The sequence below is a fragment of the Piliocolobus tephrosceles genome, chromosome 2, assembly GCF_002776525.5.
Source record: "Piliocolobus tephrosceles isolate RC106 chromosome 2, ASM277652v3, whole genome shotgun sequence".
Classification (NCBI taxonomy): domain Eukaryota; kingdom Metazoa; phylum Chordata; class Mammalia; order Primates; family Cercopithecidae; genus Piliocolobus; species Piliocolobus tephrosceles.
This window is the reverse complement of record NC_045435.1, coordinates 92,218,466-92,246,297: the sequence shown is the minus strand read 5'-3', so window position 1 is coordinate 92,246,297 and position 27,832 is coordinate 92,218,466. Positions and strand designations below refer to the sequence as shown.

The following is a 27,832-nucleotide window of genomic DNA, read 5'->3' as shown; positions in this document are numbered from 1 at the left end:
CCCCTCCCTGCCCTGGATGCTGTCCTCAAGCCCAGGAGGTCCCAGGCTGTGCCCCAGGGACACTGGGCCTGCAGGTCCGTCATCCTGACTTGTTCCCATTCCCACCCAAGGAGGTCTGGCTCTGGCTGGAAACTAAACATATTGCTTTGACACCAATGTCGGAAGCCCAAAGAATTAAGAGTAAAATACCAAGACGGTTTGATATTTCAAAGGAAAGTAAAGGAAGCTCTAGGAAATGTTATGTCAAAATCTAAGTAAGATTTTACTGGGTTTGAAGGCATTGGGCACGTTCCTCTGAGACCCCCAGGGTGAGGACTGTGCTTCCAGGGAAGGCAGATGGGGCCCACAGAGCCTGGCCACGGGTGGCTCAGGAAGATGCTTAAAGAGTGTGGCCAAATTTTCTTAAGATTCAAAAGGAAAACCAGTTATTCCCAGTAAGGACATTTTTCAGCTTGCAGGTGAAGTCTCAGGGTGCAGAAGGGCTGAGAGGAGAGGTTGAGACCAGTGGCTGAGGGGCTGGTCCCAGGGGCCCGAGTATGGGCAGAGTCACTCCTGGTGATGAGATAGTGACAGGGATTGCTGAGAACAGTGGGGGGCTCCTCACTCCTCCGGCTTTGGCCTGGCCCCAGGTCGGTGCAGATGGGCGGAGGTTACCTGAGCCTGAGTCTTTCAGAGAAGCCTTAGATGGAGGTGCAGAGGCAGGCCTCTGTGCAGGCGGGCCCTGGGGACTGCAAGGAGCCCCCTGCATGCTCCTGGGCCGAGATGGGGGCTTCTCTTGTGGGCTCCCAGGAGAAACAGCAGGTGCATCTGCCTTCTGCGGGGGGTAGGTGATTTCTCCGCTTATCTCGTTCACCCAGAAAAACATGTCTAGAGGTTTCTGCCCCTGTCCAAACTGACTTCTAGACATACCTAAAAGGGAGAAAAGCGAGACAACACAGGTGGGCCTTCCAGCCTCCAGATGTCGGGTGGAGGGTCAGGGGGAACTGCCAGGGCCTGGGCTTCCCTCAGCCTGAACCTCTTACTAGGGGACTCACTCTCTCTCCTGGAGCACCAAGCCTTTCTGGGACAGGGACAGGCCTAACTCGAGGCTCCAGATGAATTCTAGGGTCATTTTCTTCTTAAATGGTCTTTTCAAAATGTTTTAATCTTAATGAAGTATATACTAAGTATACTTTACATCCTGACCTCGTTCAGAGATGTGTGTGTATACTAATAATTTCATGGAATGTAAATAGTTATGTACAATAGTGTCTGATATTTTCAATTCTTTTTTATGTAATTAAATCTACTATATTCCTTAAGAAAATGTGATTGCCATGCGAATTCGTTTTGTAAGGAAAGCAGCAATGATGAACCACAGCTTGAAAAACACAGTCTTCAATTAAGAGAAGGATGGAGAATCTGATACAAAAGACCAAAAAAAAAAAAAAAAAAAAAAATCACTCTTGCAAAGTTTACACAAACATGATCATGTGTGGTTAGCAGAATGGTCCCCCAAAGATGGCCCTGCCCTAATCCTTGGAACCCATAACTGTGTTTCATTATATGGCAAAAGGGACTTTGCAGATGTAATTAAAATTATGGACCTTAAACTAGGAATATTATCCTGGATTATCCACGTGGCCCAGTCTAATCACTTGAGCCCTAAAAGGCAGAGAGCTTTCTCTGACTGGCAGCACAGAGATGCAGCAGCAGGAGAAGTGAGAGAGATTCTAAGCATGAGAAGGACTCAACCCACTATTGTTGGCTTAACGATGGAAAGGGCTTAACGGAAACTCTGTCAACAAAATGAGCTTGGAAGTGGATGCTCCCCAGAGCTCCCAATAAAAGCTGGAGGTAGACAAAACCTTGATGTTAATCTTGTGAGACCCTAAGCAGAGCCACGCTTGCTGACTTAGGGACTTCAGTGGTATGAGACAATAAATGGGTGTTGTGGCTGGTTCGGTGGTTCATACCTATAATCCCAACACTGGGAGGTAGGAGGATTGCTTGAGCCCAGGAGTTCCAGATCAGCTTGGGCAACATAGGGAAACTCATCTCTACTACTACTACTACTAATAATAATAATAATATAAATAAATTAGCTAGGTGTGGTGGCATCCACCTGTGGTCCTAGCTACTCAGGAGGCTGAGGTAGGAGAATCCCTTGAGCCTGGGGTGGTCAAGGCTGCAGTAAGCTGAGATTGCACCACTACACTCCATCCATCCTGGATGTCAGAAGGAGACTTCATCTCTAAATAAATTAATAAATAAATAATAAATAAATGGGTGTTGTATTGAGCAGCTACACCTGTGGTCATTTGTAAGAATAAGTCATTTCCTGGCCGGGCGCGGTGGCTCATGCCTGTAATCCCACCACTTTGGGAGGCCGAGATGGGCGGATCATGAAACCCCATCTCTACTAAAAAATAGAAAAATAATTATCCGGGCGAGGTGGCGGGCGCCTGTAGTCCCAGCCACTTGGGAGGCTGAGGCAGGAGAATGGCATGAACCCAGGAGGCGGAGCTTACAGTGAGCCAAGATCACGTCACTGCACTCCAGCCTGGGCGGCAGAGCGAGGCTCCATCTCAAAAAAAAAAAAAAAAAAAAGAAGTCATTCATTTTCTGTTCTTACAAATGGCCACAAAAGGAAACTTCTATGCCATGTGAACACGTTCTCAAGATCAGTACAGGAGGCAGCCTGCAAGTCTGGGCAATTCTTCCTATTTTCTTTCCATCAAATTCCTTCACCTTCTTTAGAACGGACACAATGACTGTCAATCCTGAGAAACTTCAAGGTGCGCTACCTAGAATATCAACCAGCTCAACCAGAAGCTGATCCTGACACCTGCGTCCTACAGGAAGTTCTGATTTGCTCGGGCGGAGAGGATCTCCCCAGCATCCCCTGGTGGTTGGAAACAGGGGGCTCAGGGGCTCAACAGTTAGAGGCTGGCCAGGAGCTAGGGAACTGGATAGGTATGAAGGGTTTGAAGCTTACCTGTCGGAAGGTTCTGGGGTGGAGGAGCCTGTGGAGGGAGCTTCAGAGAGCAGGAGGAACATTAGAAGGCTGGGCCCTCTGCAATCTAATCTTTATTGTGTAATGCGTTTCCCGCCCTATCCCAGCCTAGCTTCTGCCTGGCGATCTCAGACCCCTGCAGGGAAGCTCCCCACTCACCCCTGCGCCATCCTCGCTGTCACAGTGCCTGATGCCCCCCACCTGGAAGTGTGTCTGCCAATTGCCTTTCCCTGCCTGATTTCCTGCAGTCCCATCACATGGCTCCAAAAACAGCATTGGGGTTTTCTTTCTAGAACCCAAATTTATAAACAAGGGCAACGTCCTCTGACAGGGTTGGTTTGTGTTCAGTATAGTGGAAGCCAGGGCCATCTGGATTAGGAACATCTTGTGATCTGCTCCCTACTCCCCTGGGTCTGGCTTGCTGGGCCTCACACCCTCTCCACACCCTGCTCTCCCTGAGAATTAGATGCAGCCCCCGTGTCACCAGCTGCTTACTGGGACCGCCCAGCCCAGGCCCACCTTGAATCCTCACCAGGTTCCCCACTCTGTGGACGCAGCGGCTGCTGTGTGTCCCATGGAGCCAGCGCATGGTGCTGGCAGAAGATGGAATGGTCGTCCTTCTGGGCTGGCCCCAGGTCACTCAAGCAGGCTTTTCTCCTCTCCTCACCTGCCTGGTGGTGCCCACCCGATGTGGGGCAGTCCATAGGGCTGCTGGAGCTGAGTGAGAAATGAATCCCTTCCCAGCCCCCAGGGGCTCGCCCAGCAGCCTTTCGCCGTTGGTGCTAGTAGCCTTGGGCCTTCCCAGAGACTGCTGCAGGCCTGTCCTTAGCATGAGGCCATTGCTAAGGGGAAGGAGCAGCCTCTGTCCCCTCTTCCCTCCCTGGCTCAGCTCGCCTACTCTGGCATTGTACTTGGTGAGGCCAGGTGTGCTTCCTCCCTTCCTCCCCGGGGCCTCTCCCCTTCAGTCCACACAGGGGCAGTTTCCCCAGGAAACTCTAACTCATTCCATTATGTTCCCCCAGTTGATCTTGGAAACCCCCTTGCTGTGAATACTGGCAAGCTTAGGAGCTTATTCCTCCCACCACGTCATCCAGCTCTTGATCAGTGTGCTCTGAGGACTTTGTCTTCCAAGCTTTTGACAACCCTGGATGCTGGTTAGTCTTTGGTTGGCTCCAAGACGCAGTGTCACACAAGTACCATCCTGTGGACACGCTGAAGTTCCCATGGTGTCTTTTCTATCGAAAACTCGGCCTCTTTCAGGCCAAACGCTGGCTCCCTTTTTGTGCATAGCTTTCTAACTGGCACAATTTCCCCAAAGATAATTGAGAATTATAGTGATCACTTTGGGGAAACTCCGATATAGACAAAACAAAAACAAAGCAAAATTCTGAATATCCAAAGGTCTGCTGTCTTTAATTGGTATGAGGAGGCTCCTAAATACAATTTGGACTCAAAAAGTGCCTCTCTAAAATATTCTTTAGCTATAACTAATATGACTAATATGAGCATCTTTTCCTTCATGAGAATCTTTTCTTTTTTTTTTTTTTTTTTGAGATGGAATCTCACTCTGTCGCCCAGGCTGGAGTGCAATGGCACCATCTCAGCTCACTGCAAACTCCCAGATTCAAGTGATTCTCCCACCTCAGCCTCCTGAGTAGCTGGGATTACAGGCATGTACCACCATGCCTGGCTAATTTTTGTATTTTTAGTAGAGACGGAGTTTCATGATGTTGGCCAGGCTGGTCTCGAACTCCTGACCTCAAGTAATCCACCCACCTCAGCCTCCCAAAGTGCTAGGATTACAGGCATGAGCCACCACGCCCAACCAAGCATCTTTAAATGTTGACATTTCCAATGCCCTTTCCACGTTTTGTGAAAGGCTTCAGGTCCAAAACTGTACCTATGTTGGGTAAACAAAAAAGTTGGCTGGCAAATCACTCTATCACATCAATATTTGGCTAAACTTTTTTTTTTCTTTTTTTTTTTTGAGATGGAATCTCACTCTGGTTGCCCAGGCTGAAGTGCAGTGGCGTGATGTCAGCTCACTGCAAGCTCTGCCTCCCAAGTTCATGCCATTCTCCTGCCTCAGCCTTCCCAGTAGCTGGGACTATAGGCGCCCGCCACCACTTCCAGCAATTTTTTTTTTTTTTTTTTTTTGTATTTTTAGTAGAGACGGGGCTTTACCATGTTAGCCAGGATGGTGTCGATCTCCTGACCTCGTGATCCAACGGCCTCAGCCTCCCAAAGTGCTGGGATTATAGGCGTGAGCCACCACGCCTGGCCTTGGCTAAACATTTTAAGGAGACTCTGGGTACCAAGAATAAAAGAACCCTCATGAGGAACATCTTTGTCTTGTTTGCCTAAATGACAGATCATTTTGTTTCACAGGGAGGCATCACTTCCTTCCTTTCCATATGCTGGAGATTAATACATTCTTTTTAAAAAATTGTATGGTTTGATAGAACTATCAAGAACTGAAATTATGTCAAAACCAGATATAGGACACTCTCGTGTGTGTATTGTATATATGTCTAAACTTTCATCCCTCTTCTTACAGAGAAAAATGATCAGTTATTTGTCTAAAGCCAGCTCCTTCTCATTTTTTTCTATCCCACTTCCTCTCCTTTTCCCTCTTTTGAAAACATGAAAGACTTAACAAAAATTATATTCAGCTGTTATGCATATATTCTAGGAATTTTTAGTTCAGGTAAAGTCTAAATTGCATAAAGAAAAAAGTTATTGAACTATTTTTTTATGGACACTAAAAAATGTATTTCCCTGATAACCTTTTAAACTAGCTATGACATAAGAAAAGACGTCAACTTCAAAATAAAGGAAAACGTTACCATGATTCACTCTTTAATTATTAGTTTATCTTTTTTTAAAAATGTTAGTACAATACTTTGGTTTATTCCAGACCAAAATTAGGTTTCTCATAATTCAAACTTCCTAAATTTCCTACATTAATTTTATGCACTTATTTATTTTTTGAGATGGAGCCTTACTCTGTCCCCAGGCTGGAGTGCAGTGGCACAATCTCGGCTCACCGCAACCTCCTCCTCTCAGGTTCAAGTGATTCTTCTGTCTCAGCCTCCTGAATAGCTGGGATTACAGGTGTGTGCCACCACGCCCGGCTAATTTTTGTATTTTTAGTAGAGATGGGTTTTTGCCATGTTGGCCAGGCTAGTCTCAAACTCTCGACCTCAAGTGATCCACCCGCCTTGGCCTCCCAAAGTGCTGGGATTACAGGCGGGAGCCACAGCACCGGCCTACATTTATTTTATAAATGAAATGTTTTCATCATTTCCATAATTTATTTAAAATAAAAAATTTTGGCCTGGCATGGTGGCTCACATTTGTAATCCCAGCACTTTGGGAGGCCGAAGCAGGTGGATCACTTCAGGCCAGGAATTCGAGACCAGCCTTGCCAATACAGTGAAACCCCATCTCTACAGCAAAAATACAAAACTTAGCTGGGTGTCGTGGCACACACCTGTAGTCCCAGCTACTCGGGAGGCTGAGGCACGAGAATTGTGTGAACCCAGGAGGCAGAAGCTTCAGTGAGCTGAGACCGTACCACTGCACTCCAGCCTGGATGACAGAGCGAGACCCTTTCTCAAAAATCAATAAATAAAATAAAATAAAATAAAATAATAGATATAAATTCACCCTTAAAATATAGAGCACTCTCAAAAACTGAATTGACTTCACTCTCCCAGAAATTGAAGCACATATGACTAAAATAATTGCCCTCACCCAGGCATGCCAACTTGTGAAAGTGAAGTATGTAGTTATGCTGTTGGTAAAGGGGCTTTTGTCCACAAATTCAGAATGCTTAGAGAACCCCAGGGGAGGAGCTCAGTGGGTGGAGTCTCCAGGGATTTGTTGGAAGCTGTTGGGAGAGCAGGAGTGAGCGCTGTGATTGGCTGGGATCTCAGTGTCACAAAGGTCAGGGGCAGCTGCCAGAGAATGAAGCAGAGGGCTGTGGGGTGAAGGAACTGCCAGTCTTCCGCCACTCCTTTTCGTGGTCTTTCCCTTCACTGCCTTCCTTCTCCCAGACACACTGGGCATCCAGTTCCAATCCAAAGACTGCCCCTTTGACCAGGCCCATCTCCTCCACCTCACATCAGACGGTCAACCAGCTGCTCAGACCTCTAAACCTCAGTAACCTAGCAGGTAAGGACTTTCAGATTTCACCAGGAAAGATTATCTCTTCATACCTTATGAAAGTAATGGAACCAGCCGGGTGCAGCGGCTCATGTCTAATCCCAGCACTTTGGGAGGCTGAGGCTGGTGGATCACCTGAGATCAGGAGTTCGAGACCAGCCTGGTCAACAAGGTGAAACCCCATCTCTACTAAAAATACAAAAAAATTAGCCAGTCGTAGTGGTGCACGCCTGTAGTCCCAGCTACTTGGGAGGCTGAGGCAGGAGAATCACTTGAACCCAGGAGGCGGACGTTGCAGTGAGCCAAGACCACATCATTGCACTTCAGCCTGGGCAACAAGAGCGAAACTCTGTCTCAAAAACATAATAAATAAAAACTAATAGAATCTATAAATTCATAGGAAATGGCCCTTGGCAAACGTGTGTCAGGAGAGGATGACTTGGAGGTGTCCACTGTGTTTCTTACTGAAGGTTTGTTCAAACCTAGAAATTCACTTGGGACAGCTTATGAGTCCTCTCCTACTCCTGGAAAATCTTTTACAGTGTCTGACAAAGTCTGTACCCCTGGGGCATGGATTAGTTTGTTGAAGTCCACAGACCACACAGTTTCTTGGAAGGTGTGCAGCGTGAGGGTGCCTTCCTCTGTTGCCCACTGATGGAGAACTCACTTAGGCTATCTTTCCTCTCCTTCAGATGCCTAGAAGTCAATAGGGGTCAAGGAACAAGCCTCTACTCACATGCATTTGGGCAAATGAAGTCACAGAACAAATAACCTACCCTGCATCCAGGTTAGATCCTCCTGCACCATTTCCTGCTTCTCTGTGGAGCCTGCAATGTGGACCCCTGTCTGGATGTGGGGCTGGGGAGGTGGCTCCTCCCTGTCCCAGAGGCCCATCTGGTGTTCCCACACAGGCACTGAGTCCAGGGACACCCTCTGCTGCTGCCTCACCTAAGAGAGAGTGGCCCAAGAAGCAGTGGCCCAGTGCCTGCTGATGCCAGGAGCCCTCTGCCACAGGCTGACACAAGCATCCTGCACTCTCCCCTCCCAGCCCCTCCCCGAAAGCGTGGGCCACAGGTACCACTCCCCATGCCACTGAGCCCCACATGTCCCATCCCCCAAGCCACCCCCGCCCAGCCCCAGAGCTTTCCTATGTTTATGATTTGTCCAAAAAGGTGACGTCCTTCAGCCCTTCAGCCCCCAGAAGGTCATCCTCCAGGCTGTGACCATCACACAGGATGTCTTGCACGAGGTCCTCATGGGCCTTCAGCCCAGCACAAATTGTGGTCTGGTCTGACCTTTGAAATACCTCAACATCTAAAATTCAGAGTTGTTTTGGAATATTTGGAGTGCAGTGGCGCTATCTCGGCTCACCACAGCCTCCGCCTCCCAGGTTCAAGCGATTCTCCTGTCTCAGCCTCCCCAGTAGCTGAGGTTACAGGTGCTGGCCAATTTTTACATTTTCAGTAGAGACGGGATTTCACCATGTTCAGACTGGTCTCAAACTCCCGATCTCAGGTGATCCGCCCACCTCAGCCTCCCAAAGTGTTGGGATTACAGGCATGAGCCACCGCGCCTGGCCTAAGCCTCATCGTTCATCTTTCCTGCTGAGACAGAAGAGGAGATTGAGGATGTAGACATTTTGTTGAGGAAAGGAAATAGGTCAGATAACTCAATGAAGTCTGAGAGAGCCATTCTGAGAACCCATGTTCTATTTCCAGAACCCATGTCAGGCCATTCCTGGGGGGTCTGGTGGGGTTATGAGAGAAATGCCCAGGGAGGGAGATTGGAGAAGGTTCAGGCAACAAGTTCTGGCTTCTGCCCTTAGAGCCGGACCTGGAGAGAGAGAGTGGGAAAGTAGAGAACCATCAGCTCATTTCCCTCTCACCATGGCAAAAGCATCTCCATCAGGCAGGGCTGGCTTCACAGGCAGGCAGCCTGGGCAGCTCTGCGGGGCCCCACACTTAGAATGGCCTCCACCTGCTATCTTGCTCTGCAGTCAGGGTCTTGAAATTCTGAATGATCCTGAACATCATGCACTGGACCTGGCAAAACAGCCCGTCCTGATCAGGTCTCAAGGCAGCCCTGGACTTTGGAAGGCAGCACTGAGGCCCCACTGAGGAAAGGAATGGCTGCTGAGGGCTGAGAACTAGAGCTGAGACTCTCAGGCAGCCCCTTTGGAAAACAGCTTGGCATTTCCCCAAAATGTTAAATGTAGAATTATCAAGTGATCCAGAAAATCACATATGAAATTGCCTCTTGTGTCCCCTTTAAACATATAGAACGTAACTATCGGAAAGAGAGAGAAAGAGGCCTAGCTCGGTGGCTCACTTTTGGTAATCCCAGCGCTTTGGGAGACTGAGGTGGGCGGATCACTTGAGGTCAAGAGTTCAAGACCAGCCTGGCTAACATGGTGAAACTCTGCCTTTACCAAAAAAAAAAAAAAAAAATTAGCCGGGCGTGGTGGCGTGCACCTGTAGTCCCAAGAGGCTGAGGAAGGGGCTTCACTTGTATCCAGGAGGTGGAGGTTGCAGTGAACCAAGATTGCCTCCACTCCAGCTCAGGCTACAGAGCAAGACTCTGTCTCAAAAAAGAAAAAAAAGAGAGAAAGAAAAGTTTTGGAAACATTATCTGCCCTTAGCCATGTTTGGGGTTTATTTCCCACACTGAGTCCTATTATGCTTCCCAACATGTCTGCAGTAGTTGCTACTTCCTGCACACCAGGTCCAGTGACCATAATGTCATCAATATAATGGACCAATGTGACGTCCTGAGGGTGAAAATGTTCTCAAAGGACCTGGGAACTAGATCATGAGCTGGGCTGCAGAGTTGAGGTAGCCTTGAGATAGGGTGGTGAAGGTGTATCTAGCTGAAAGCAAACTGTTCTTGATGGTCTTTACTCACAGCTATAGAGAAGGAAACATTCACCAGATGGGTAACTGGGCAGCCAAGGGGATAATCAGATCGGGTGTGCCACACTTCGCCTGCCCTGCTTGCTTTTGGTTGCCTGCTCTTTGTTATTTTTTTCCCCCATGAAGCTGAAGGCCACGATAGCTGAAGGCTATGCTATTGAACACTGTAATTCAACTTTCACATGCTACCTTACAGATAACATTTGTAAGTCACCATAACAATCACTTGAGTTATTTTTCAGGAACTTGGGGCAGTTCCTGTCCAGTTAAAACTGGTTGACACTGCCAACCCTTCAACCGGGCCTGTACACATGCCCAAGAGGTGGTATTTTGATATCAGAGGGCCAAAAACTCCACCCTCAGATCATATTAATGCCACCATTTTCTGTACATAAGTCCTATGAACCCCAATTATGACTGCATTTTTCCCCACTGCCAATTACCTTTCCCCATGCCTTAGACCACCCTACTTCTCTAACCTATAAATCTCTCTAAGCCTCATCTTTGGGGAGGTGGATTTGATAGCCATTCTCCCATCTCCTCACTGGACAGCCTTGTGAATAATTCTTCTCTCTTTTGCAAAACCCATGTCACAGTGATTGATTTACTGTGTGAGAACAGAACAAACCTGGTCCTGGCTCAGTAACAACTTCAAACCAGTTGCCAGATGTGTCATTTGCTCAGCACTGAAACCACATGTGGAAACAGCACCTGCACTTGGAGTCACTACTCAATTAAGTTTACGATTAATCCACTTGTCATTCTCCAAGATCCATCTGTCTTCTGCACAGGCTGAGTAGGTGAGCTAAGCAGGGATATATGCCCAAGTCTTTGGGCATATATCTCAACAACCTCTCCAGGAATGTGGTATTAGTTTGCTTTACTATTTTTGTGAATGAGGCAGCTCTAGTGGCTTCTACTTGGCCTTTTCTACCAGAATTACTTTTACTGTATGGATCAGGGAACCAATGTGGGATTCTGCCCATTGTTGACTATGTCTATTCTAATTATGCATTCTAGAACCACGGAAATAACCATAGGATGGGTTCAGGAATCTACCAGATATACTGTGAGATGAATCTGAGCCAAAAAGTCCATTGATCACCTGACCTCCATCCACTCATACTCTGAGGAAACATGGTGGCATTTTGAGTCTCCTGTAATTACTGCTAGTTCAGAACTAGAGGCTGGTTATCCCAGAAAAGTCTAATTATTTGTCCTTCTCAATGCACAATCACTCTGATAAATGGCCTTGGGTGCCTTTGGGGAGGCCTAGGAAGATGGAAAGTATAAATTATTGTCAGTGCAGCAGGGTCCTGCTCGAAGGGACCAGGCCTATCCTTTATTCAAGAAGCTGTGGGTCTGTGAACTAGATCAAGACTTGGAATTGATTGAGGGATTATAACTCTGTGTTGGTAATTTGGGTCAGACTTCTCTATTCACCAGACCTGGAGCTTTCCTACTTACTGGGATCGAGTAAAACTTTAGTAGGCAGCCAGCCCATCCATTTCAGTTCTCAGGACACTATGATTACCAGGCCAACATCACAGATCTCTGTGGGTGACACCATTCAGGGTCCTGCTTTGGCTGCACTGTCCACGGCAGTCACCACACCAATCGGGTTTTTGGTGACTAAGTGTTACCTTATGGTCCCTGCCTCCTCAGGATTCCATTAGCCCCACTGCACTTCAGGGAGCATTTTCCACTGTAATGTGGCCTGTGTAGAACATCTGTCACTCTCTACATGAATTTATTTCTTGTAGTCTTAATGAAAGGAGTGTCCTCTGGACCCTCCCTGGGTGGGTGAGCAGGTATTTATATGATAAATACACTCAAGCATTTTTATCTCCCTAAGCATTTACATTATCTTCCTCTATAGTATACCAAGGAAGTTCTGGCATTTCAACTCATTTAGTGCAGGTTATGTCTGGATCCGAATTTTTTTTTTCTTTTGGAGACAAGTTCTCACTATATTGCCCAAGCCAGTCTCAAACTCCTGGCCTCAAGCAATCCTCCCACCTCAGCCTCCCAAGCTGGGATTACAGTGGGTCCGTATCGCAACAACTCACAAGCAAACGTAGAGAGCCATTCTCAGCTTCTCAAGTTAAAACAATGAACCACAAATCTCTGCTTAATTATCCCGTATCAAAGAATTTAGCTTGATCTGACTTTATATTCCTTCCATGATGATCCTGCACCCTTGTTACCGAAAAAGGCTCCCGATCCAGACCCCAAGAGAGGGTTCTTGGATCTTGCACAAGAAAGAATTCAGGGCGAGTCCATAAAGAGAAAGCAAGTTTATTAAGAAAGCAAAGGAATAAAAGAATGGCTACTCCATAGAGCAGCCCCGAGGGCTGCTGGTTGTCCATTTTTATGGTTTCTTGATGATATGCTAAACAAGGGGTGGATTATTCATGCCTCCCCTCTCTAGGCCATATAGGGTAACTTCCTGACGTTGCCATGGCATCTGTAAACTGTCATGGCACTGGTGGGAGGGTAGCAGTGAGGATAACCAGAAGTCATTCTCATCACTGTCTTGGTTTTGGTGGGTTTTAGCTGGCTTCTTTACTGCAACCTGTTTTATCAGCAAGGTCTTTATGGCCTGGATCTCGTGCCAATCTCCTATCTCATCCTGTGACTTAGAATGCCTTAACCATCTGGGAAGGCAGCCCAGCAGGTCTCAGCCTCATTTTGTTACAGGAAAGGGGTCCCGATCCAGACCCTAAGAGAGAGTTCTTGGATCTTGTGCAAGAAAGGATTCAGGGCGGGTCTGCAGTGCAAAGCAAAAGCAAGTTTATTAAGAAAGTCAAGTGGTGAAAGGACAGCTACTCCACAGACAGAGTAGGATGGAGTAACCTCTAAGCTGAGGTCAGTCAAGTGTCCTTGCCTTTTATTAAGAGGGGCCTCTAACCCACTCTGTCTCAGGAGAAACTCTAACTCCCCCCTAAGTTGGGCCTCTAACCCAATCTCATTCCTTACTCGGGTACCCCATCACTTAGCCAAAGTTGTCCAATCAGTGCTGCAGTCTATTTCCTTGGGGTTGGGGAGATTTCTTCGGTATCATCCTTTCTGTGGTTTGCCAGAAATATGTTATAGGACCCCAACGCTTACGCAAAGGTAGCCCTTGGGGTCAGGGTTTCTGCACTATAGTCCCTTCTGTGGTCACCAGAAATATGTTACAGGAAAGGGGTCCCAATTCAATCCTAGAGGCTACAAATGCCTAACTTTCTGAGAATGCAGGCCAGCAAGTCTCAGCCTCATTTTCCTAGCCTTCACTCAAAATGGAGTCGCTCTGGTTCAAACACCTCTGACACTTTTACCCAGCCCCTGTTCAACACGGAGTTGCTCTCATTCCAATGCTTCTGACACTATCTCTACAGATGCCCCAGGTTTCTGTAAAAATTGGCAAAATTATGCAATTTGGAGAGTACTGTATCTCCTCAGTCACATTCTGCACTTCTCTTTTCTTTTTTTATTGAGACAGAGTCTCACTCTGTCACCCAGGCTGGAGTGCAGTTTGGAATCTCGGCTCACTGCAACTTCCACCTCATGGGTTCAAGTGATTCTCCTGCCTCAGCCTCCCCAGTAGCTAGGATTACAGGCATGCACCACCACACCCAGCTAATTTTTGTATTTTTAATAGAGACGGGGTTTCACCATATTGGCCAGGCTGGCTGGTCTCAATCTCCTGAACTCGTGATCTGCCCACCTCGGCCTCCCCAAGTGTTGGGATTACAGGCGTAAGCCACCGTGCCCAGCCTGCACTTCACTCTTTGAGGCCTTACTGGTACTGAACACGAATCAAGTTGTAGTTTGCTCTAGGTTTAAAAGCAAAAAAGGGGCTGGAAGCAGTGACTCACACTTGTAATCCCACCATCTTGGGAGGCTGAGGTGGTAGGATCCCCTGAGGTCGGAAGTTTAAGACCAGCCTGGGCAACATAGGGAGACCCTAACTCCACAAAAAATTAAAAATTATTATTATATATTTTTTTGAGACAGAGTCTCGCTCTGTCACCCAGGCTGGAGTGCAGTGGGGCGATCTCGGCTCACTGCAACCTCTGCCTCCCGGGTTCAGCCATTCTCCTGCCTCAGTCTTCGGAGTAGCTGGAATTACAGGAGCCTGCCACCACGCCTGGCTAATTTTTTGTATTTTTAGCAGAGATGGGGCTTCACCGCATTAGCCAGGATGGTCTCGATCTCTTGACCTCGTGATCCACCCACCTCGGCCTCCCAAAGTGCTGGGATTACAGGCGTGAGCCATCGTGCCCAGTCAAAAAATAATTTTTTTTAAAGGAGTCCAGGCATGGTGGCTCACACCTGTAATCCCAGCACTTTGGGAAGCTGAGGCAGGTGGGTCACTTGAGTCCGGGAGTTCAAGACCAGCCTGGGTAACATGACCAAACCTTGTCTCTACAAAAACACAAAAATTAGCTGGGCGTGGTGGTGCACGCTTGTAGTCCCCGCTAGTCAGAAGGCTGAGGCTGGAGAATCGCTTGAGCCTGGGAAAGTGGAGGTTGCACTGAGCTGAGATCGTGCCACTGCACTCCAGCCTGGGTGAGAGAGTGAGAGCTTGTCTCCAAAAAAAAAAAAAAAAAAAAAAAGGCAAAACGCAAAAAGTGGTGAGCATAGGTCCTGAGCAATGTCAGCAGACTTTTGGAAGACATATACCTCAGGGAGGGCCACTACATGTTCTTCAGGCAAAAGGTGGTTAACTAACATTCGAAGTTTCATTGTGACCCTCCCTTCTACTCCCTGCCCCGGCATTAGTAGCTGGGACCTCTCCACAGAAGCATGGATCCAAAGGCCACAGAACCCCTCCCTGAGCACAGACACTATGTCAGCACAGCAGTCCACCCCTCCTCCATAGATCTGAGTTCAGCTCCACAAGGCCCCTCTTACAATCTCCTACCTTTCAACAATTCTAGCCAAGTCTCTTTGTTCCTGCTTTGCACTTAGCTCCATATGAGGTGGGATCAACAAACTACCATCACTCAAAACTGGTTAGGATGTTGAAACTGATGACAGTGCAGACACCAAGAGATTACGAAAATGTTTACTATTCACAGGAGGCTTTCCTAAGGAAAGCAAAGAGGGCACCCACGCCAGTCAGTTGGGCTTCAGTGAAAGGAGGGACAAGTGGCTCTGGTTTTTATTATGGTTATGAAAGCTCGGTGCATTTGTGACAGTCAGGGTTTGCACAGTTTGAACTTCCCCTCTGGCGCAAAGAGGAAGTGCCTGGGCTTTCTTATCAGCTTGTCCAGATCCGGGCAAATTAAGGGGGAAGAGCTTGAAAGCTGTTAGCAGAGAAACATCAAACATGGGGAGACTCTTCCAGCTCCCCCAGTCCTGGGGTGGTGCCTGCTTAGCAGTTGCTACCTCCAAGACACCTTGCCATTTTCTTCTTGCCTTTTTAGCTACTTAAATATATACACTTCTTTATAAGTTCTCTGCTAAAATAACTGGTGTGGTTTCTGGCAACTAAAACCTGGCTGATAAAAAATCTCCTTGCTGTTCTTAGCAGGGTTAGCATTAACTTTAAAAGGTGTGGTAGCTGGCATACAAATATTTACTCTCCTTTTCCTCATCTAATAAAGTAGAATGACTGAAAAGCATCTCCATTCTCCGGATCCCATTTCTTCATTAAAATTATGAGTTTATAGCTTCTGGTTTCACTTGTTACTTATTAAGCAAAATTAAGGAGATTTAGGCAAGGAAGAGCTTATAATTTCCTATAAAGTGCATGTCTTGGTGATTGTGTGTCAGTATATAGAGAACGTTCTCATTTTCAAAAAAACTGTGGCCTGGTATTCCATCATAGATGGTACTAGAGTTACTTAAGCATTCCTTTACTAACAGCCATTTGTATTGCTCCTGTTAGCAGAAAGCGGTCGTGATCCAGTCCCCAAGAGAGAGTTCTTGGACCTTGCTCAAGAAAAGAATTCGGGCGAGTCCACAAAGTCAAAGTAGTTAATATTAAGAAAGTAAATAAATAGGCCGGGCGCGGTGGCTCAAGCCTGTAATCCCAGCACTTTGGGAGGCCGAGACGGGTGGATCACGAGGTCAGGAGATCGAGACCATCCTGGCTAACACGGTGAAACTCCATCTCTACTAAAAATACAAAAACTAGCCGGGCGAGGTGGAGGGCGCCTGTAGTCCCAGCTACTCGGGAGGCTGAGGCAGGAGAATGGCGTAAACCCGGGAGGCGGAGCTTGCAGTGAGCTGAGATCCGGCCACTGCCCTCCAGCCCGGGCGAAATGCCTCGACCCCGCCTCTAAAAAAAAAAAAAAAAAAATTAAATAAATAAAGAATGGCTACTCCACAGGCAGAGTAGCCCCAAGGGCTGCTGGTTGCCTATTTTTATGGTTATTTATTGATTATATGCTAAACAAGGGGTATATTATTCATAAGTTTTCTGGGAAAGGTGTGAGCAATTACCAGAACTGAGGGTTCCTTTCCTTTTTAGACCACATAGGGTAACTTCCTGATGTTGCCATGGCATTTTTTTTTTTTTTTTTTTTTTTTGAGACAGAGTCTTGCTCTGTCACCCAGGCTGGAGTGCAGTGGCACCATCTCGGCTCACTGCAAGCTCCGACTCCCAGGTTCAAGAGATTTTCCTGCTTCAGCCTCCTGAGTAGCTGGGATTACAGGCATGTGCCACCACGCCCAGCTAATTTTTGTATTTTTCAGTAGTGACAGGGTTTCACCATGTTGGCCAGGCTGGTCTCTATCTCCTGACCTCATGATCTGCCTTCCTTGGCCTCCTAAAGTGCTGGGATTACAGGCGTGAGCCACTGCGCCAGGCCTGCCATGGCATTTGTAAACTGTCATGGTACTGGTGGGAACATCTGTTAGCATGCTAATACATTATAATTATTATAATGTATTATAATTATACAGTATAATTACAGCAGTGAGAACAACCAGAGGTCACTTTCATTGCCATCTTGGTTTTGACCGGCTTCTTTACCACATGCTGTTTTACTGGCAAGGTCTTTATGACTGTATCTTGTGCTGACCTCCTATCTCATCACATGACTTGAAATGCCTAACCTCCTGGGAATGCAGCCCAGTGCGTCTCAGCCTTATTTTACCCAGTCCCTATTCAAGATGGAGTCACTCTGGTTCAAACGCCTCTGACACTCCCAATTTTTGCAGGTGAGGAAATAGAAGCCTTGAAAGATTAGGTGGCTCACTCTAAGTAACATCATGTACCCGGCAGGGATTTCTATAAAATCATAAGATGTCAGAGACCATGCTTAAGAAATATTTTTACTTTGAAACACTTTAAGCAAACAGTGAAAAAGAACCCACCACACTATCCTGTTAATATCTTAACATTTTGATGCCTCTGCATAAATTTTTAGAAAGAAAGAAAGAAAACACAACTGAAGCCCCCATGTACCCTCCCCAAATCCATTAGGTCTCCTGCCTTAGGAAGGCAGAATGGTGACTTGCACACATCATTCCAATACATGATTTCATTTCATATTATTTGAATCCACAGAAAATAGATTACTGTGCAAAACAATAACACTTTCTATATGTCCACAATGCTTACATGCTAGACACTATTCTAAGCATTTTACATGCATTACTTCATTGACCACCCCCCACCCACAATCACCCTGTGAGATTGCCACTACGATCCCATTTTATAGAAAAGGTGAAAAACAAGTTGAAGTAACGTGCCCACAGATACACAGTATGCTTAATTTTACACAAACAGTACCTTGTATGTAGTTTCACCAACTTTCTCAGCATAATTTTTCATCTATCTGTGTTGAGACGTAACTCTTTCATATTCACTTTCCAAGGACCAAAAACAACCCATTTATTTATCCACTCTTCTGCTGATGAAATGCAGGCTTTTCCCAATCTTGCTACCTAAACAATACTTCAGTGAAGTCTTAAACTCCTTTCTCTGTTCACATGGCACTTCTCTAGGATGCATCCAGGAGTAGAGTTGCTGGGTGGGTAAGTGCACACAACCTTCCAAGATTTTGCAAATTGCCTGGCATAGTATTTCTCACAATTTCCACTCCTAAAGCAGTATTAATTATCGTTGTTCCACACACTTACCCACGCTTGGGTTTTCAAAAATGTGCCAGCTTGATGAGTGTGAGATGGTATTATTTCACATTTCGGACACTCTTGGTCAGCAGGGGTGGGGCAGACCACACTGAACAGGTGACAGAAAGACCTTCAAATACCCACTCCCGCCATCTGGCACTCCTCAACCCCAACTTCAGTTCCTCCAAGGGAGTGGGGGAAAGGTGGGTACGGTTGGAAGGAACCTGAATGTTCTCCAGGCCAGGATGAGATGTAAGATGAGACCCGGTGCTTAGGGCAATCAGAAACTGTCAACTGAAGCCCAACAGCTCAGAACCACCCACAGCCGGGTTCCTAACCAGCAGGTGTGCGTTTGTGGGTGGCTTCCAGTCAACATTTCACCCCACAGCCCCTTAAAAAAACCCCAACCCTGACTTAGCCAAACCAACTTCAGTTCCAGACTCCTTAACAGAGGTAATTTTGTGCATGGCAAACAGATAAATAAGCACCCAACCCTGGCTTCCAGAGTGCTTGGTCTGGCTATGGTGATGGGCATAACCAAAAACACAAACAACATCTGACACAGGCACCAAGAGAGGTGGGGCCAGGGGTTTAGAGGCACAAGGATCAGACAAGGTCAGGCCTTGAAGAATGAAGAGCTGAACTGGCACAGACAGGGGTGTGGCACTCTAGGTGAAGGGAGGCAGCACAAGGTAGAACACTCTGGGGGGATGGGGTGGGGAAGGGACAAGAAAGCCAAATCCAACACTGATTCTGCCAAAATCTTTTGTAGTTAGCACGTCAGGCTTCTACTTTTTTTCCTTTCAGCTAATCTGAATTTATTAATATTTATATAATTATAGTACTTATAGAACTAAAATTATTTGAAAACTCAGGTTACTGGACAAACGGGATCAGCATAAACCCAAATATAAACAGCTTACTTCAGGATAAAGTAATTTCTGTTTTTTGGCCAGGCACGGTGGCTCACACCTGTAATCCCAGCATTTTGGGAGGCCGAGGCGGGTGGATCACAACGTCAGGAGATTGAGACCATCCTGGAGATTGAGATCACCCTGACTAATACAGTGAAACCCCGTCTCTACTAAAAATACAAAAAATTAGCCGTGTGTGGTGGCGGGTGCTTGTAGTCCCAGCTACTGAGGAGGCTGAGGCAGGAGAATGGTATGAACCCGGGAAGCGGAGCTTGCAGTGAGCCAAGATCCCGCCACTGCACTCCAGCTTGGGCGACAGAACGAGATTCCGTCTCAAAAAAAAAAAAAAAATCTGTTTTTCACTTCATTCTTTGCACATTTTAAAACTTGATTAGAATGTTTAAAAATAAGCACATTTCATTCTCTAAAAATGACAGGTCAGGCACAGTAGCTCATGCCTGTAATCCCAGCACTTTGGGAGGCAGAGGTGGGTGGATTGCTTGAGCCCAGGAGTTTGAGACCAGCCTGAGCAACAGAGGAAAAAAAAAATAATAAAACTTTTGTCTCTACAAAAAAATACAAAAAATTAGCTGGCATGGTGGCACGCACCTGTAGTCCCAGCTACTGGGGAGGCTCAGGTGGGACCTGAGCCTGGGAGGTCAAGGCTGCAGTGAGCTGTGATCCTGCCACTGGACTCCATCCTGGACAACACTGTTTCAAAAAAAAAAAGTAAAAATATCCCCATACTGGGGCAGGAACTTTACAAGATGTCCTGTGACAAAGGGAGCAGAGATGGGGGGAAAGGGGTGCTAAAAATGTGATCGGAAAGGGACATTTCCAGGGTTATAACACCAACTGACATGGGAGCTGCACCTCTGAGAAGGCCCTGGTCCTAGAGGTCAACCACCTGATGGAGAGCCTTGGTAAACCAAGCCCTCTTTCACCAATCTCAGGAGTCAGGTAGCACAGCAAAGCACTCTTAACTTCACACATAAGGAAATCGATGCAGAGGTTCACTAACTTGCTCAAGATCATTGCTGCCAAGAAAAGGCACACCATGCCTGGAACCCAGATCTGATGACTCCAAGACCCTTCCTATGACTCTGGTCCCTGCCCAGCCACTTCTAGTGCCATTTTTGGGACAGTGAAGGGACATCTTCACTGCCATGAACAGCTGCTGCCGTAGGAAGGCAAGAGATGGTGGAACCAAGATGACCAAACCTTCCTGAGGACAAAGCTGAACAGGCATCAGAACACCAACAGGAGACTTCTGTCCCGCCCCCACCATCCTGTGACACCACCACACAATATCAGAGCCTTCATTTTCACCTGCTCATGGCAATCCACAGCAGATAAGATTATTCCATACTGTACTGAGAAAGACATCTTCCAGGTTGGTTTCTTCTCATTTCAAGAAATGACCAGCTCCGTGAATGGGCCCCTACAGTCGGGGACACTGCTCTACTATTAAGACATTTTATCCTTTCATTTACAATCTGACCTCTTCAATAATCAGAAGCAATGATTGCTCACAGGCTTTAGCAATAGCACTCCTTTGCCTTTAAGTAATTGATTCTTGCTTTTTGCTTCAACACAAGTGGGTAGGCCAGTGAAGGAGCTCCTTCCAGAACAGGCCGCCTTTTCTCCTGAGAGCGGCAGGCACATGCACTTGTTCCTTCGGGTTGAATCTGATTGCTAGCACCAGATCTCATACATGGAGAGGTGTGTGTAAAGGTGAGAGGGGTATGTGAAGGTGAGAGGGGCCTGCAGTATGCAGGGGCTAGAGACGTGAAGACAACAATGGTAAGCATTTACATCTGCTGAGGCCGAGGATCCTATAGAAAATTCAGAAACGGAGTGGGGAGGAGTCTGATCTACGGGAACTGGCAGCAAGGGTAACCACATGAGAAGCCTTTCACCCATTCCATTTTACTGAGTCCTTGCATCTGTGGTTAACCCTTATAAAATGTAATTCAGATTCAACCCACATCACTCCTCAACTCAAAACTGTCCAAAAGCTCCCTGCCTCCGAGGCAGCTCAAGCCCCCATAATGACCCATGATGCTCACATGGCCTGGCATATGGCCTCCCTGGCCCCTCTCCTCCCCTTCCAGCTGGCTCCCTGCACTCCACCCCAGGGGCTTCCTTGCTATCCTGAGGACACCAGACTAGACCCAATCTTCTCTGCCTGCAACTCTCCCTAGAGAGTTACCTGCTACCTCCCTGGCCTCCTTCAGGTCTTTGCTCAAATTTCACTTTCTCAGTTGAGGCCCTCCCTGACCAGACTATCTAAAATCACAATTGATCTCCCAATCCAGCACTCCCTCTCACTCTTCTCTGATCCACTTTGTCCACTACACACATCACCATCCAGAATACTGCATATCCCATTTGTTTGTCATCTGTAAAGATCCAAGATGGCAGGATTTTCATCTGTTCTGGTCCCTGCTAGGTCTCCGGCAAACAAACCAGTGCCTGGTGTATGGGAGTGCTCAGCACATTTCTGTTAAACAGAGGGATGCTGCCGCCTATGTAGGCCTGTGGGATGGGGATGGCAACAGGGTACTGGTAGAGCTCCACAAGCCAAGCGCTTGAGTCCAGCATCCTGCTCTCCTCCACCTGCCGCTGAGACCTCTCTAACCCCCTAGCAGATATCCAAAAGCCAGCCAAGAAGACTGAAGCCCCAGCCAGAACTCCCCAGGGGGCATTTGGGAAGACAAAGCATTCTTGATGCTGCTGCTTTTAAAGTCAACAGAATAGGCATGGCCACAGGCCAAACTTCAAGATAAATCTAGGATCCCACTGGCCCCTTTCCAGCAGCCACAGCCCATGATGCCACAGATATTTTGTCCAACTGTAAAGGGCAGTCATCCCTCTCCTCAGAGTTGTGGAAGGAGACCTGACCGGGCGAGCTGCAGGCTATGGTGCAAAGGCCACTCCTAGAGGCCCAAGTCTCCAGAAGGGCTCCAAAGAACATGCTGCTGAGCTTCCCAGCGTCACATCCCAGCAGGCAGACTGGGGACTCCCCGAGCTTTTACATCCTTGGGATTCTGTCACTAGCTTCCAAAATAGAAAGGGCTAGGCCCTTTGTGAAGGTTTCTCCACACTGCCTATGATTAAGGGTTCTCCAGCAGGGGACTGAGAACCCACCCCCACTGTCATTGTCAGGTCCCAGGCTAATCTCTAATATGGTTTTTCATATGCCGAGCCAGGTTCGAAGACCACCTGAAGGTCTTCCCACACTTGGTGCATTTGAACGGCCTCTCTCGAGTATGAAATCTCTTGTGGCTAATGAGTTGTGAACTCTTGTTGAAAGTTTTCCCACATATGCTGCATTTGTGGCACTTTTTCCCAACGGTTATGTCCTGGAGTCCAGTGAGCCTGGAGCTCTGGTTGCAAGCTTCTTTGCAGTCTTCGAGGGGCATCTCCTCACTTGGTTTTAGCTTCTGTAATCTCAACTTTGTGTCCTGAGAGGAAGACCGCGCAGATGGGCTACGTTCAGCCTGTGCTGCTCTGGTGTGTTTCCTCTGGTGACTGGAAAGGGTATGTCTCCCAATGAACTCTTTCCCACACCACTGACATTTGAAAGGCCTCTCTGTAGAGTGGATCCTCTGATGGTTAACAAGGCGATAGTTTCTATCATAAGATTTCCCACACAGATTACATTTATAGCGCTTCTCTCCACTGTGTATTCCCTTATGATCTAAAAGGGTTCTTTTACGTGTAAAGGTTTTCCCACATTCTTGACACCAAAAACGTTTCTCACCAGTGAGGATTTTCGGCTCCACATTTGGAGTCTTTTCACTTTCACGGCAATCATACTGTTTTTGAAGAGAGTGAATCCTCTGATGTCGGTAGAGATTAGAACTCCATCTGAAGGCTTTCCCACACTCCCTACACTTATACGGCTTCTCTCCAGTGTGAACTCTCTGATGGATGAGGAGGAAGGAGTGATTGCAGAAGGCCTTGCCACACTGGCTGCATTTGTAGGGCTCCTCCCTGGAGTGACTGCTCTGAGGAACCTGGAACACTCTGTCCTGACTAAAAGATGCCCCGCCCTCAGGTTTTCTTTTCATGGCATGCTTCTTCTTATGAACAATAAAGGCTGACCTATAGGCAAAGTCCTTCCCACAATCGCTACAGTGGTATGGTTTCTCACCTGTGTGAATTCGCTGGTGGTCAACGAGAGTTTTCTTTCTAGTAAAAGTTTTCCCACACTGCTGACACATAAACGTTTTCTCCACAGCGGGGGCACCCTGGGGCTGACTGCAGTCAGGAGACTGCCTGAAGCCGTCACGACATTCATCTTGTTTGTAGAATTTTTCCTCCTCATGCAACCTCATATGACGAGTAAAGTTTGATCTCCACCTAAAGGTTTTCCTGCATTTGGTACATTTATAGGGCTTCTCCTGGGTGTGAATCCTTTGATGTTCAAGAACATATGACTTACAGTGGAAGGATTTCCTGCACTGGCTGCAGTCAAAGAGTTTCTCCCCACTTTGGTCTCCCAAATGATGATCAAACCCTGAGCTATAGGTGAGAGCTGCCCTATACTGATTCAATTCAAGAAATTTCTTCTTAGCATGGGTTTCTCGGTGCAGACGGTAGGCTGACAGACGTCGGAAAGCTTTCTCACATAAATCGCATTTATAGGGCTTCACTCCAGTGTGAATTTTCTCATGCCGCGCGCAGTTGGAACTCCACCGGAAGGCTTTCCCACACACCCTACATTTAAATGCTTTCTCTTGAGTGTGAAGTCTCTGATGATATGCAAGATGGGAGCTATGACTGAAAGTTCTTCCACAGTCACTGCACTTAAATGACACTCCCACCGTGTGAAGACTCTGCCCGTGCTGGTGATGAGAGCTAAGGCTGAAGTCTTTTCCACATACGTCCTTTTTATTCCCTTTCAGTCCAGTATGAATTCTCTGATGTAGGCTGAAGCCGCCAATCATGTGTCTGAGCCCCTTCCCATATTTCTTGTAGTCATAGTGGTGTGAACTCATTCTGAAGTGTTTGCCACAGCCATGTTTAAGGGATTCCTTTCTTCCAGAAACTCTCAAATATGTAACATGTTTTAAGTCAAGACTATTACTTCCTGATACTTCAGAGTCTTTTCCTGTCCTGTGACTGAAATTGGTCTCTTCTTTTTTAACTGTTACTTGTATGGGGTTTTCACATTGATCCTTTTGCCTGCTCTTCTGTTGAAAAGATTCTCTGAGCCCAATTCCCTCAGAAACACTTGTCGCAGGACATCCTGATGACACAGCTAAGGTTTCTGCTTCTTCCAAAGGTTCCTGATCTAAGATGAATTTGTTTGTTTTAATCTGGAGGTCATCTCCTGACAAAAAATAAAACACAAGAGAATGTACTCTTTTCCCATACTTGGAACTGCAGAAAGCACCAAAGGGCAATAAAATGTCTGGGTGGTGAGGCTTTTGCCTGACTGCCAATACCTTTATAAAAGGCATAAGGCAAAACATGAAAGATTATCCCAGATTACAGGGAAGGGAGGAGAAAAGCAAGATGGGCAGGGTAGCTAGAGATATGCAGACATCACATCCAGCAGGGAAATAAAAAGGATTGAAGAAAGTGTTAAATAGCCAGAGTGGGAGAAGAATCATGGCATTATAGAAAGGTACCCAAAAACCAAGGGGTGGGGCTCCAAGGAGCACTTGGCTGAAAAAGCTGGAGATCAGCCTATTACAGAAATAAGGACCAAGAAAAGAACAGGAGTGGGATGAGGACACCTAAGAGCAGAAAGGGGTGAGTACAGGAGATTCAGCAAGAGTGCAGGCCATGAGTGAGGAGGAGCATCAGTGAGTGAAAGGCAGGAACAATGAAGGCCTCCAGCAGGCAAGAACTATTATTGAGAGGGCTGCTGGGGAAGGGAGACAGGAGAATAGACATGGCTGGAAGTGAATGACCTCTCAGAGGCCAGCCAGGATGAAAGAGACCCAGTGGCCCAAGCACCCTTACCAACACTGTTAAAGATCTTCCTTCTATAACTGACCTTAAGAAAGAGAAAAGTAAAAGCAGGAGGAGCAGGACCTGGCAGGTTCTCTGGAACTCACCTGTAGGGGCAACACCTGCATTCCCCTTAGGCTGAGCTGCCTGCAAGTTCAGGCCCCATGGCTCCCTTGCTTCCAACCAGGAGATCAGAGCAGGTTTGGTGAATGGTCCCACTGCAGAAGAGAAAGGAATGGGATGAGAAGAGAGATGGATGACACAGAACTACTCTTCAGGACCTCTGGGCCTGAAGTCCTGGTGGGAAGGTGGGAAAGGCCAGGAAGGTAGGCAGCAGAAGCAGCGAAGGAGGCCCAGTCATTTCAAATAGCCCTGAGCAGAGATAAGAAAGACTGACAGAAGTTGCCCCCAAAAGGATTACCAGAATTTTCCAGAGGTGAGACTCACACGTCTACTTAATTGGTTACATCAGCCAACATTTTTTGAATGTCTAAATGGACTAGGAACTTAAAACATATTACCTTTAATCCGTTGTTTTTATTTGTTTTGAAACAGGGTCTTACTCTGTTACCTGGGCTGGAGTGCAGTGGCACGATCTTGGCTCACTGCAGCCTCGTCCTCCTGCGCTCAAGCAATTCTCCAGCCTCGGCTTCCCAAGTAGCTGGGATTACAGGCATACGTACCACATGCTTGTATTTTTGTATTTTTTGTAGAGACAGAGTTTCACTATGTTGCCCAGACTGGTCTCAAACTCCTGAGCTCAAGCAATCTTCCCACCTGGGCCTCCCAAAGTGCTGGGATTACAGGTGTGAGCTACCACACCCAGCCACCCTTAATCTTTACAATAATCCAGAATGGCAGGCATTATTCTCCCCATTTTTCAAAAGAGGCTACCAAGGTGCTAGATTAAGTGATCTGGTTAGCAGTTACAGAGCCAGGATCTAAAACTAGGTCAGGTCCCTTTCTATGCAGCAGCACAAAACAACCCAAGAAGGCAGAAATAAAGATAGATAGAAGCATGAGGATATCGATTACTTACCCAGGAAAGCCATGTTCCTATAATTCTCCAGCATCACATCCCTGTACAGGTTTCTCTGAGCAGAGTCCAGCCACCCCCACTCGTCCTGGGAGAAGGTCACCTCCACATCCTTGAAAGTCATAGTCTCCTGAAAAAACACTGTGCCCTAGAGCTGGTCCACAGCTCCCAGCTTTGAAGGGGACAGAAGGGGAATCAACTGGCTCTTTGTGAATGCAGGATGGACCTGGCAAAGGTGAAAGGGAAGACCATCACCCAGCAGAAGACCTCTGGGCTTGAGGGGGATAATCTGGTCTCTGGAACACGGGTCTTTGGATGTGAGGTTACCAGACAGAGAAACCCAGGATGGGGGAGCTGCACTAACCCATTAGGCAGTGACGTGGGGACATCATGAAGGACCAAATGTCCTGTGGCTCACCTGAAGCTGGGCTGTCACGGACTTGGGTGGTATTACCTGGTCTCTTGGGCACCCCTCTCTCTGGAAAAGGGCAGGCATCTGGGCAGCAGGAGTATCTGAAGGAGAAAAAGCCATGAGAGAGCGACTTAGCTCTGGACAGCCCACTGAGAAGCCCACTCCTCCCCCCAGTAGAGGACTCCTGGACCCATGAGCAGGTACAGAATGCTGTTAAATACCTATCTCACATGTCCTCAGTCTACTGGGGCCAGGAAAGGGGTAGTGGGACAGGGGGTGTAATGGGAGAGGAGCAAGCCACATATGGGTTACAGAATGGATGGAGAGGACAGAGAGCTAAGGGCCAGGACAGAAAGAGTTTCACATGAGAGGACAGATGTGAAAAGACAACACTACAGGAAATGCAAGAAGTGTGGCATAAGGCTGGGGTCTTAAGGCCAGGCAGCAAGTACCGGATTGCCCAGCCAGGAAGTCACGTGCTTCTATTTCATAGGGAGGCTCCAGGTGGTCCCCCAGAGCAGAGCTGCTCCTGAGAGGTGAAGCAAGGGACCATATCTGTGCAGATCGCAGGGCTCCTGTACCCATCCAATGCACATCTGGGCTCTGAGCAGGGCCCGGGTCCTGGCAAGAAGAAAATGTTGTGAGAGGATCTTTCTGAGAATCAGAAAGCAAACTCAGAGAAGAGACCACATGACCAATCTCTAAAGGACAAAGGCCAAGGGATAGGTAAGCCAGGTCCTTTATTACTTCCAGGCAAGAAGAACACCCAGGGAGGTACCTCCAACCACCTCAGCCTCCTTGGGCTTTAATGAGGGCCCTGGGAGAGTTCAAGTAGAGAGACTTCAGCTCAACACAAGGAAGCACATGTTAAGTCAGTACAGCACTCTTGTTGGGCCTCATATGACACAGTGCCACCTTCCCATTATCCCTCAGCTCCTACCCCAGGCCTATAACTTAGAAATGAGAGAGAAGGAACTAGTTCTACAGAATTAAACTCACAATGGTTCACAGTGAAGATATAGTCAAGTAATATCTACTGTCAAGTGCTCCTCTAGGCACTGATGTACAAAGTGAACTCAAAGAGGCAGGCTAGCTCCCAAGCTATAAACTTGCTTTGAATAATAAAGAGGCAATGCTAATCATGAGAGTCAGCCATGGAACCACAGAAGAAAAAGTCTCCAGTGTAAAAAATGGCAGTGTCCATCTAAGTAGAGACCAACAAAGAGGAAGCATTTGCCCTGAGACTTCAAATAACTCTGGTCTCTGAGGCAAGGCTGTCCCTCATATAAAGGTGGGTACAGGAAACTACAATTTGAGATTTTCTGGTCCTGTGACCGAGACACTCTCTATACCGATATGGAC

At 47.2% G+C, this 27,832-nt stretch overlaps 2 protein-coding genes across 4 annotated transcripts in view; both read right to left on the bottom strand.

The window, feature by feature from the left end:
• Window positions 1–243: 243 nt before the first annotated feature.
• On the bottom strand, window positions 244–9,578 carry C2H3orf86 (chromosome 2 C3orf86 homolog). The gene is given in 4 exon segments (XM_023231642.1): window positions 244–624; window positions 626–909; window positions 7,939–8,110; window positions 8,691–9,578. Coding segments are annotated over 4 exon segments (513 nt in total). The 5' UTR covers window positions 8,724–9,578; the 3' UTR covers window positions 244–600.
• Window positions 9,579–17,323: 7,745 nt separating this feature from the next.
• ZNF445 (zinc finger protein 445) overlaps window positions 17,324–27,832 on the bottom strand; it is a 34,375-nt gene continuing 23,866 nt past the window's right edge. For 2 of the 3 annotated variants that reach the window (XM_023231560.1, XM_023231562.1), the window contains 5 exons: window positions 26,923–27,091; window positions 26,477–26,571; window positions 26,062–26,188; window positions 25,130–25,240; window positions 17,324–24,396 (listed from right to left, as the gene is read on the bottom strand). In XM_023231560.1, coding sequence (XP_023087328.1) covers window positions 22,232–24,396; window positions 25,130–25,240; window positions 26,062–26,188; window positions 26,477–26,571; window positions 26,923–27,091 — 2,667 coding nt within the window. In that variant the 3' untranslated portion in view covers window positions 17,324–22,231. The remainder of the gene's footprint in view (window positions 24,397–25,129; window positions 25,241–26,061; window positions 26,189–26,476; window positions 26,572–26,922; window positions 27,092–27,832) is intronic. The other variant, XM_023231563.1, reaches the window with a different exon arrangement.